At 33.2% G+C, this 13,047-nt stretch overlaps 1 protein-coding gene across 3 annotated transcripts in view; it reads right to left on the bottom strand.

The window, feature by feature from the left end:
* Nucleotides 1-12,387, bottom strand: part of LOC106471381 (COMM domain-containing protein 9-like) — a 33,700-nt gene extending 21,313 nt beyond the window's left edge. For all 3 annotated transcript variants that reach the window (XM_013931979.2, XM_013931980.2, XM_022399982.1), the window contains exon 1: nt 12,303-12,387. In XM_013931979.2, coding sequence (XP_013787433.1) covers nt 12,303-12,344 — 42 coding nt within the window. In that variant the 5' untranslated portion in view covers nt 12,345-12,387. The remainder of the gene's footprint in view (nt 1-12,302) is intronic.
* Between the last annotated feature and the right edge of the window lie 660 nt (nt 12,388-13,047).

The following is a 13,047-nucleotide window of genomic DNA, read 5'->3' as shown; positions in this document are numbered from 1 at the left end:
ACTTAATGGAATCGAGCACACTCAGGAGGATACCTTCATGGTCCACCACTCCAATGGCTAGGAGCTGGTAAGTAATAAAGACTCATGAAATCCACTATAAGAAGGGAGAAACATGCATTATAGAGTTCAGAAGAACACAACACTGGAAAAAATCCAATAGGTGACCACAAAATCCTATTCTTAAAAGTATACCATCCCCAATTAATTCAATCACACGGTTGGCAGGGATGGGCAGCAATATCCTTTTGCTTTAATCATGTCAGTCCATGAGTGTATGGTCTAGTATAAACATACTTATGAAGCAATACACCACAAGGAGAAGCCTAAGGCAGTTTTGCAGAACACTGGCTGAGATGAAAACTGCATGACAATGAAATAGTGAGACACAAACATAAGAGAAATGATCCATTTGCTAACCTGGATTATCTCTCTCAAAGAGTTCTGACCAGACACAGGAGGCAATATAGATCAGAATGGGAGGAGATATAAGGAAGAAATGAGGGCAAAATTACCATCACAAATAGCAAATGTCCTTGGGAGCAAAGAACAATCAGGTTAACCCTATAACAATGGACATCCTTTACTGTGCATGTCATAGAGTTTTAGTGACTTTCATTCAAAATTTTATTTATCTACTTTTGTTTATGTTAGTATAGCATAACATCTAATCTAATAATCCATATTTTAATAGTATATAAATTTTAGGTTCTTAATTTTATATGGCAATATTTTAAAAAAATTCTGGACTTCACCTAGTGTGATACATTTTCTCTATGCATCAATGCATCTTCTCTTTTATCCACCACCCCTCCAATAAGTATCAAATTAAATGTAAATTACTCACTATAAAGTTATTATTGCTCAGACCATATTTTAAAAGCCTTCAATTTTGTTCGGTGACAGAGCAATCGAATAGAAAATCAGACCCCTCTTGCCACACCCACCTATCACATCCTCTCTTTCAGGATTTATTAATAGTTCTCTTATGTTTTATTCTATGTTATCTGTAACCAAAAGAAAGCCAAGGTCTGAATCTATCAAATGACGTATTGTATGACGTTCTTTACTGAATATAGAATTATCAAGTTCACTGTTAGTACAAATTTTGTTTACACAGGAAAGATAACGACTTGCTAGGATGAATTTGTAACAGCTCTTTTCACATAGTTAGAAAGCCAGAAAAATTGTGAGTGTTAGGAGAAATTGTCTAATTTTTACATGTTATTAATCTATGTTCTTTGGTACATTATTTAATTAAATAAAAATTATTTAGTGCATTACTACCATTAATATAAAAGAAGTAGAGTTAAGTGTCATCAACGATTGACAGCAAGAAAAAAGAAGATTCGGGAAAGTACTTTATTTCATGTTTTTTATGTTTATAATTTTTTAATTTATAATTATAAAAGTCACTAAAATGTAAAAATAGGTATCTCTTTAGGTTAGTTAAGGTTAGAGTAAGTAAAATAATAATAATAATATAATAAAAATGTTTCACGAAGCATGCACATGAGCATTTCTTGGGTTACATAATTTGATAGCATAATGTGACATCCATGATCCCCAAGTGATTTACAACTTATAGTGCCATGAATAGTAGTTAGACACAATTCAAAGGACAATAAAATTTAATTATAAATAGATGTATATTGTTACAATTTTAAAGTTACTTAGGGTAAATGAATGTAGTTTCATGTTACAATTTGAAGTCATTCTAGAAAGAAAAGGAGGGTAATTTAGATTTATTTAGATTTTTTTGGGGAAGGGGGTTATGAGGTCGGTAAAATTGACCAATGTTGTATAGAGTTTGGGTAGAGAAAATATCAGATAAAATATAAAGTTTAAGTGAAAACAAACATTTGAAATGTATTTAGGAGGTTTTAGAGAATACACAAATCAAATCTGAGATAATTGAGCTGATGAAACGTAGTTTTAATCTTAACATGAAAATCACTTTGCACATGGACTATTCAAAACAAATGCTCTATATATTCACAGACAAATCTATAGTAAAAATACTTCATTAAAAACTGATCTTTGGTGTACAAAATACTTGTAATGTGTACTAAAAGTCTGCCAAATTTTGTGAAGATACACACACTGTATTAAAAGTTAAAGTATTAAAACTATATACAAGTAAAAATGGTCTCATGGTCGGTCCCTGGGACCAACCCCATATTGAGAGAGTTAAAGGAAAACATAGGTGCTGTAGTCAAAAGTGTGAGTGACATCAAGGGTGAATATGTCTGACTGTTGACACCCACAGATCAACAGAAGGAGAAAATAGGTGTTGAATGAGAGGTGATTCAAGAAACAGGAAGCCAAGGGTGTGAATGTTGGAAGAGAAAGGGCATAGAGGACATTATGATTACAATCTGAGAAAGGAGTGCGATGCGAAGGATGATGGATATGAAAGGACCAAAATAAAAGAGAGAAAAAACAAACAGGAGAGATGAAGAAAGGAAAGAAATGGAAAAAAGGAAGGTTAAGGATAATGCTGTTCGAGAACCAGCAATGGTTTAAAAGGACAGACCATGGTTAAACAACCAAGAAAAGAACTTTAGAGAGATGAGGGATGGAATGTGTAGAAGGAAAGAAACCATGACAGGAAGACCAGCAGCAAAAAACATGCCATATTCACTGGTACACCAACACATACAAGGGGTAGACTGTGAGGGAAAGAAGTGATAATACCCATGTGGAAAAATTTGGAAACTCTTGCAAAGCCACATGTGATGTTGAGTGTGGGAATGGAAACTAATGGTTGCAAGAGTAGGGAAAAAGAAAGAGCAAAAGGAGTAGAAACTTGGAGAGGGAGGAGTAACAAATATCAAGGTTATGCATGCCAGAACAGAGCCATGAGAAGAACTTAGCACATACTGGTTTGAATGATTAAATGAACTCTGGGAGGAGGATGGATGGGAGTACATGCACAAATGTAGAGGTCCCTACAATTCTGATTGAGGACATTGAATGCCAAAACAGAGGGAGTTTGGTATTCAAATCAGTGGCAAACACATGCAGCTGGAGATTAACCAACTAAGAGCATATCCACCAAAAAAACTGTATGTCGAGGGACCACATCATGGAGAGAATTTTGTCAGGACAGGACAAACAATCCATGACAAGCACTCAGGATAATGATAAGCCAGCAAATAAAATTTGGTAGCAATGAGCCCAGAACAGGAAATCCAAAGTGTGAAAACATAGAGAACTGAACCAAGTGATTGCCCACTGATGTAAGAGACAATAGTCAAGTTGTTGGAATGAATCATGACTGTCACACTATTCAGAGCTGGTAGAAATGATTCACTGTCTAAGAAAAACCTATGAGCTCCAGAAGATTGATATGGAGAGTCAACTCCACTAAAGACCAATGGCCAGAGATCTCCTGGGAATTGCAATATGCACCCCTTCCCAACAGTAAAACATATGCAAAAAAGGTGTACATCTGGATGGGGAAAAGGAAGATGGGCATCAGCCATTGTGTTGTCCCTGTTCAGCCACCAGGCAAATTCATTTTACAAGGAAGGAGGAAATTTGGTAATCAAGTATACCCCCTGGTGAGGTTTCACAGATCATGAAGTACCTAATGAAGAAACTCATATGAGCATGGATAGGGGAATAAGGGCATTCCAAAAAAGTCCAAGAGAAAAAGAAACACTTGGACAAGGAGAAAAGGTGAGGAATGTGCCTTCTCAACTAAAAGCTCTCTAGCATGCAGAAAAAAAAGGAGAAGACTGGGAGAGATGGGAACACCCCAAGATGTATGAATTATTGGGCTGGGGTGGTAACAGACTTCTCCATTTTGACCAGCCAATACAGTCAAGCAGCCTTCCAAAAGAGAAAATGTATGAGAGTGGAAGATGCTGCAAAACATCGAGCTATAAAGAGCTATTAAGAAGATGGGCAAAGGACCTGAATACCTAGAAGAAACATAGAGGCCAAGGCAAACCCAAAAGAAAGGGCACAGAACATATAACACATTCCTCAGGAACAAAGCAAAGATAAAGATGGGATGTCAAGGAAATAGGTATATAGATGTAAGCATCAGATGCGTCAATCTTCACGATCCAAAGACCATGAGCAAATGCCCATCAAAGGGGCAGGTAAGACTGCATGGTGAACTGAGGAACCTCGATGTAATGGTTCAGACAGAAGAAATCTAGAAGGGGGTGCTAGAAAAAGGTGGGGATAGAAACCTGGTATAATTGGAACTACTGGTTCTATAGCATTCTTGAGGAGAAGATCCTGAACTGTATCAGAAAGATGCTAGTTGAAAACTGGTTCCCAAGGAGGAGAGAAAGAGACCAGAAATGAGGACAAAGGTGGAGGAGAGAGGAAATGAATTGAGTCCTGAGGACCAGATCCTAATAACACTAAGGTCATTGGGTCACAAGGTAACATTATATATTGTAAAGTGCTGCAGTGTAATTTCATTTGTTGTAGAAGTTTTAAAACTGGTATATTGTATATTCATTACCACATCTGGTTATATGGTTTCTGAGGAAATTTCCTGTGTTTGTTTATATACAGGTATTATCATGTTTGTATTTACAGAGCAAAGTTGAGTTTATTCTTGTACATGTAGAGTAAAAGGTTTGAGTATTTATTATCAATTTTTGCATAAGTGAGCTATCTTTAGGAGGCAAGGTATAGTAAGTTGCACGTTTATTTGTCATAGCTCATCATTTGTTATAATTTGGTCACAAGTCAAAGATTGCATGAGAAAAATTAGTATAAACTATGCTAGATTCATATTCATCCTGGTATAGGAGAGGCATAACAGCACTTGGAGGGACTAGAGACAATGACAAGTTTAACAAGTATAGATATAATATGTAAATCTTCTGGGAGGTATTTACAAAAATTGGTTGTATCTTGTTGATTTATTTGTTAGTTTATTTAGATTTTGACACTAAATTTGTAAATATTCTGTTGTGTGTAACAAACTGTAAAATTACAATGGTGTCGTGTTTGAGCATTCATTATTGTCAATTGCCATTCTGTCTCTATGTGACAATTATTTGGGGGCTTTTCTTGGATATTTCTGCAATAGAGTTGTCACATTCATGGAATGCACTAATATGTAATGATATGCTCAAATGCAACAAACCCCCCAAAAAATTGTTGGTCAGGTTTGTATGCATTTTTAAGGTTATCCAGGATTTGTTGATAAAGTATCCTCCTGTTTTTAGCACTTTGGTATGGTTCAACCAAGATATTTTAAGTTACATGCATCGTAAGAAGTCAAGCCATTTGCATATGATTTATGCTACAGTTGGTAATTTCATTGCAGGAATAGAATTGGCTATTATATTGAAAAATTACATTGTTTCAGTTATTTGATTTGATTTTAGAATTTGAACTACTTTGATGTTTAAAAGCAATTGTCCAAATTGTGATTATAAGATTATATATATATTTTTTAATTATTTCAGTAATCATGTGTTAGTTTGTGTAGTTACGTGTTCCTCAATCAAAATGACAATACAGTGGGAGAAATGGATGGAAGTTGGAACAAATCTGGGCTTAGAGGATGAAGCATTGAAGGAGTTCTTGTCGGAGCAACAAGCTGTAGAGAGACTGAAAAGTGGACCAATGAGAGAACAAGAAAGAGAACTTAAGCAAGCTGATGAATGTGAATGTGTAAGACAATATAAAGTAGAGGAATAAGAAAGAGCTCAACAGCATGAAACAGAGCTTAAAAAGCTAGAGGCAAAGGGTACAGAATGGATAATAAAACAAGGGAGACAAAGACAAAACATAACCTACCCATGACACCAAGTCCAAAAATGGACAAGGTCTCAGCTCATTCATGGTTCAAGAACAAGATTGCACAGCAAAGGTAAGGGGGGAAAAGGCTGCCCAAATCCCCCCTCCTGGTTTTTGATTTCCCTGGGAATGGGAGAAGTAATTGTTGAACAGGGCCACTGCATGTAAGAAGCCATCTCTCTGTCAAATAGAGCTGAAACTTCTACAGCCAATAACATCAAACTTGAGGCCAATGTAACAGGTGGTTGGTCGTCACTAGTATTGGAAGCAGTAGTGGCCCTGATTGACTACCACTACATGAGTAGAAATAGCACACAATAGAAAGTATTGAATTTTTAAAAAAAATTAATAATTTCATACTCAAAAGGTGAAAAGTGTTCATTTGCAATTAGAAATTAAAGTTTCAAAATGAAGAGTGACAAAGCACAATTGAAATGAACCAAAAAAAAGCAAGCTAGACATCTGAACACTGTCATCCTAAATTGAGAAGTGCAGATTGGGTTTAACTGCTTACAGGGAGTCAACTGCAAAAGGAGGATGTGTCACACTTCTATTGGTGGCAGACTGTTGCATGTTCATTTGTATGCTTTAATGCAGTTTAACCACATATTGTACATGTGGAGTTAGGTGGGAGTTTCATAACTAGTGACAAGACGTAAATCTTGCAATAGAGGGCAATCAAATTGAGGAGAGCTGTAACTGTGATAGAAAGTAAATAACTGTATCAGAAATGTGGGTGACTGGGTCTGGAAAAAAACAGCTGTCTGCATGATAGACCCCAACTCCTGTTCCTCCACAGTCGAAAGTGAAAGGCCTGTAGCCTGAGACACATCACATATTTCCGATAGATACTTATCTCCACTAACATTTCCCACCCTTCCTCCCCACTTCCTATGTGTCTCATGGCTAATCTCAAAGGGAAGATTAGGTTTTACAGTATAGGAGTGAGGTGCACCAAGAAGATGTGTCTCACTCTGGTGGAGGGTTGTCATAAATTAATTTGCATGCTTCAATGCAGTTGTATCATATTAAACACATGAAGGAACATGGGAGTATCAAGACTAGTGGGAGCAAAAATTGTGCATATAGAAGGCAGTAATAATCAAGTTATTATGTGAGAAAAGGTAAAGGAATCATATCAGAATTTTTGTCAAACTTTCTAGAAAATCAAATACATACATATACACATACAAACATAAAACTACAAAATAAATAAATCTTTGTCTTCTGCATGCTGAATTCCAAGAACAAATGGTGCTTACACATAGTAACCTGGAATATGAGAATGTTAATTGAATTTTTCATTGAGAAAGGTGTGCATTATTCATACATATGTATATATATATAGTAACATTTGTATTATAACCAAAAACCACAGAAAAGATTGGTACAGCATTTGAATTTGTATTATAGCCAAAAACCCCAGAAAAGATTAGTACAGCATTTGAATTCCCAATAAATCACATGAAAGACACTTCAACTTACACATTCTGCAAAAAAACAGACTTTTAGATGATTACTCATCAGCTAATAAGCACGCATACCAACCAGTAGATCCAAATTTGGTTATAAATGGCTGAGATATTTGGTGCTGAAAATTTCCAATGGCTTTACATGACTCAACATTCCAGACTAAAGTTGTGTAATTGGTTAATTTTCAAAGAACCATAAATGTTATATTGTACAAACAAACGAACATGTGTATTTTAATGTGTAATACATGTAAGCATAACCTTTACAAAATGAAAACTATGTTACACCTTTTTTAGGCGTAAGTTGGGGATGAACAACTCTCTTTCACTTCACTGAGTTATGTTACCACCATGATTTTCTAAGATTTCTTTCATAAAACTACAAAATAAATCAATCTTTGTTTACTGCATGAGAATCGGCAGAACAGTAGGTCACGATCTTAAACACAAAACATCCTAGGTTTAGACTATCATTCAATGACTGTGACATATTGTAGATGTAGTAGCAACCTCTGTGGGGTAGTTACCTTAAATTGTAAAATTAACTATATATAATAACCCCTCTTATTTAAATAGTGTGTAATAAAATCATCTACATATAGGATAGTACAGATCTTCAACTTGCATATATATATACACATATTACACAACTTTCAAAGTGGTACTACATTACCATCCTACAAAATGTGATTGAATGAAATCCAATTATCCAGTCTTGGAAATGTTGTTTTATCTCACCCTAATAACAAATTTATTGTACATGTTATATCAAACCATAAAAAAATGTAAATATTATGATTATAATGGCTTAATCTGGAGTATAAAGGCAGAGTAATTCTGCAAAATTTGGAATGGTTAACATCTTTTCATAATAGTCAAAAAGTTGATTCTGATTTTTAATACACATCTCAGAATGTGAACTACATTCAGTTGGTGTTCTGTTATCTCTTCACTTCACACATAATTAGTTTGCTCTCTAAATACACCAACTGCACAGTGTATAAAGCATTAAGTATTTACATATTAGTCATCTATTATTGGCTGGTAATTCCTGTTTCACCTTGTACTTAAGCTTCTTAAAGTAACACCAGAAAGTTAACTTTAAGGAATAATGATAACATCCTTTACACTAGATTAATGATTGTTTTAGCTTATGAAAAAATATAGAAATAACTTAAAAAGTACCTACACAATACTTAATAATTCATTTAGTAATACTGCCCAGGTTTGATGATTGTAATATTCATGCTCATTTTTGCTGTATCCTGGTAGAACAATAATAAAAAGAACAACAAATGGGTGATCTCTATTATGAATCACTGCCATGGTTTATGAATGAGAGCTTGAATACAAAATCCAACAATATACACTTTTTCCAACAAAACTGCGCTGCCATTTTCATTATTCTCATTGTGTGCTTACTGTTAAAGGAAAGCAAAACACTAAAAGTTATATTCTATTTTTTATGTATTCTTTGTGGAATAGGGAGAAGACAAGAATATTTTATATCTTTCTATCTCTTAAACAAAATGTTCTTTCCAAACATTCCACACACATCTGTATATACTATAACAATGCATACCTTTATTTCTATAGGTGCTGGGAAACAATCCTTTAGCAATATGATTATGATTAATAAACTGAGCCATCATAATCCTCTATGAATGACAGCAGTACACACATCCTGGTTTATAGTGTGCAGAAGACAGAGTATTGATATCAGTCTGTATTAAAAATTTTATCTTCTGTTGTCACTCCAAAATTTCCTAGGTGTCATAAAGCTCACTTCAAGCTAAGAAAATTAAAACTACAATTTTAAATCTGAAAAGTACCATATAAGACTCATGGACTTCAACATCCATGTCAGAGAACCCCTGTATTAAGATAAAACCATCCCTAATCATGAACTACAGAGGGAAGGTAGCTAGTCAGTAGTACTCACCACCACAAATCCTTTGTTAAGCTCTTTGAACTGAAAAATAGTATGATTGACTATTACTTTTACAATGTGTCCTAAACTAAAAGTACAGTGTGTATTCAGTAGCATTTTAGTGTAAACTTTATATTTTCTGATCCACAGCCATGCATACTAATCACTAGAAACTAAAAGACCATAGAATGTTTACAGTTTATCATTATTTTAACAACATAATCAAAAACAGTTACTTGCAGTTATTTCTTTCAGACTACTCCAACACACTTTATATATTTTTGTTTCTTAACTGATTGCCTTAAGGTAGTTCAAATATTTTGGAATCATTCCTTGTTGTTTATGTTAGCAAATAATAAACACAACTGCAGTTATGTTTAAAACTTTACTACACCTGTATTCATTAGTAAGCATAAATGAGCCTCACAATGTTAATTAAACTTATAATTAAATTTTAGAACTAGCATATCATTTGCTGTTATTTTCACACTGATATTACTCTTACAGCTAATAAAGTGTGTTGTTAATTTAAGGTTAGCCATTTTTCAAAAGTTGCAGGAAGTATGTTACAAAGATTGACATGGAGGCTAAACTACAAAGTAAAAATCTTTATAAAGTTACAATTAACAATATGAAAATAACATTTTCCTTTTAAAATTTTACTTTTAAAACAAAAGGCACATTTTAAATTAAATTAGCAAGAAATTAAAACATTATTGTGATTACAAACACTGTACAAAGTTATAATTTACAATTAAAATGAAGGATGTTTGAGAAAAAAGTTTAGGAAACTACTGTTAAAGAAAATTGGATTATTTAACTCTAAGCTATAAATATGACTAGAATGAGAGGATCTTTATGCCTGCATGAAAAGTAAAAAAAGTAATGGCTAACACTAATATTTTGAGAGATTCACATGGAAACCTATTTTGTAAAAAAATGGCTGAAATTATTGAAACACACTTCACTAAAGTTTAAGCTTATAAAGTCTAATATAGGTGAACAAAATGCATTAGAAAATATCCTAAAAGTGTAACTCCTTTTATAAAACCTTGATGGTTATCAAAATAATTGTTTGGTTTTCAATTTTTCATTTCAAAATAGCTTTACACTAGGTATTATGTAGAATTTCTAAAACATGATGAAGAATAAACATATTTTATTATACCTCTATGGATATATATTTGTTACCCGTGTGTGTGTGTAAAGAAATCACTAGAGTTCACTTTCATAAGTATTACTATAGTAGCACACAAGGTCTAAAAACAAAATTTTTTCATTACTAGCTTTGTGGTAGGTCTTTCTATATGTTCTCCTCAGAGCAAATTTAAACCATGAAACATAACCTGAACAATAAATACATGGTAAACACAAGTACATATAGAAGACATGGTTTCATGAATTAAAATATGAAAAAGCATAACATCAGGACAATCAATCATTAAGAATCTACTCTGGCTTTGAGTTTTCAACTTTTGTAAATGAATATTGAATACTCAATAACAAAAAAAAAATTGTAGCCATTAATTTTCAAGTTACTTGCTTTATTAACTTAACCTCACAGAAGAATAGTTCGATTATATGAAAATAAATGGTTCAAGATATCCTGTTTTAATAATTCCTGTGCAGAATACTTATAATAATAGAAAATATTTTATATTTCATCATAAAACATTCAAATGTATTTACACTGAAAAAATTCAAACACATTTCTAACTGGAAGTTCTATCATCTAACACTGTGTTTCTGGTAGGCACAAAGCAATCTGATATGGGTTATGGAATGACTTAAGATTAATTAGGAATTCTTACTTTTTCATAAAATTCTATAAGAGGTGGACAACAGGATATTTCTTGATTTCTAGATGGGCTGTGTTACTAAAAAGGTTAAGAAATACTGATCTACAGCACAGACTACATTGATCAATGTTTTTGACTTCTTGTACCAAGTATTTTAAAGTTTAAAAAATAATAATAGCAAACCAAGTGATTAGTTTTAGTACTCTTAACTCAATTTATGAGTTGCTACAGATCTATACATAATTAATATTTTTGCTTAAGGTTGACATGTAAAAGAACACATCCATACACACTATAGGCCTATGACTAGCAGTAGTGCAAGTAGTGTGATTGGAACTTGTAATGATAAATTTATTTTTGAATTTCACACAAAGCTACAGGAGGGATATCTGTGCTAGCCATCCTTAATTTTGCAGTGATAAATTAGAGGGAAGGCAGCAAGTCAACACGACCCACCACCAACTCTTGGCCTACTCTTTTACCAACAAATAGTGGGATTGACCATGACATATAATGCCCCCATGGCCAAAAGGGCGAGCATATTTGGTGATGAGGATTCAACCACCAGAGTTTCAGATTGTAAGTTGAGAGGCTTAACCACCAGACCTTATAATAATAAAAAATGGCCCCAGCAATAATAAAATTAAAATGTGAAACATTGTAATAGCTTAAATAAGTAAAATGTATAGACTTGCAGAATTGCTATTTACAAATTTTGTGATTATAAGTTTTGGTAAGAAGTTTAATAATATTTTAATGTGAAACTTATTATTTTATTATGCAAAACTACATTTTATAGAAACAAATTTCCTGAATTTTGCTCTTTGTTATATTTAACTTGATTTTACGTATTTGAAAGATCTGGTCATTAATATCCATTAAAAACCATTTTACTTTTAGTGTATCATCTTTAAACTTTTAGTTTTAAGTCTCTTACTACTAGTAGTCTTACTAACTCTTTCTCTTACTCTTAGGCCATTATATCACAGATTTATGTCTTCATATTTTAAACATTACATTAGTATAATTACTAATATTAGTTTATACAAATAAATATTACTAGTACTATTCAGCACAGGGTTAAACTTAATTTATTTTCTTTTTTTACAATTTACCCTGGCACGAACATGATAAAATCATGAACTTGAACATAATGAAGTTGGATTTTGACAATGATATTGATAATCTAGCACTAGCAGTAAAGAGGATTATAAAAGATAAATACTTTATTATTTACACTGCCCATAAACATTTAAATCGCTAAAGCAATAGTAAACACGCTTAGGTTTGTTGGGTTTATGTTTTAACATCCGTAAAGGCATTTACCTTTAGCAAGTGAAGTAAAACATCAAAATTCACCTCCCCCATGATACTTTATTCAAACGCCGCCTTTAGTCAAAGTAAGTAAGCTGTGATATTCACAAAGTGACTTCTAAATTTCGGTTTCACTTTTCATTACACTTTAATACAATACAGAAACGCGTAAAACATATTCAAGTTTTAAACATGATGTAAACTAGCTGACAGAATAATCTCCTTCTAAATTTATGTCTTAAGTACTTTCAATAATGTTTGAACGAAAAAACTCATGATATAGTGAGCAGAATTTTTCTTTCATTCCTTTCTTCCTTTTTTGACAGTTAAACATACAATGTTCCTACTGTTACGTCTCTGGTCGTTAGTTAATTTTCCGTAAAAATTATTTCCGAAGAAACTTTAGCGATACAAGTCCTTTCTTAGATAAAACTGGTTTATTCTTTCTGAATACAACTTTGCAATACACTTAATTTTCACAGTCGCGCTATAACAAACGCTATAATGCACAACGAACGTCTCATGTGCTCGAATCAACTGTCCGTATCTATCTCTGTCTGCAGTTCAATTACACATTGTTGCCGTCACTTCTTGGCGGATTATATACAAGAATACCGCATATCTAGTAACCTCTCGAGACTTCAGGAAGGGACAGGATTTTTCTAGAAGTTCATGACGTGTTACTTGGGTCACGTGACTTCTGCTGTCGTAACACTATTCAGTTTTCTTGGATTTAGTCAGAAAATCGAATTTTTGA

The sequence above is a fragment of the Limulus polyphemus genome, unplaced genomic scaffold (genome assembly GCF_000517525.1).
Source record: "Limulus polyphemus unplaced genomic scaffold, Limulus_polyphemus-2.1.2 Scaffold4586, whole genome shotgun sequence".
NCBI lineage: Eukaryota > Metazoa > Arthropoda > Merostomata > Xiphosura > Limulidae > Limulus > Limulus polyphemus.
Note: the sequence above shows the minus strand (reverse complement) of the source record. Positions and strands in the feature narration are given on the sequence as shown.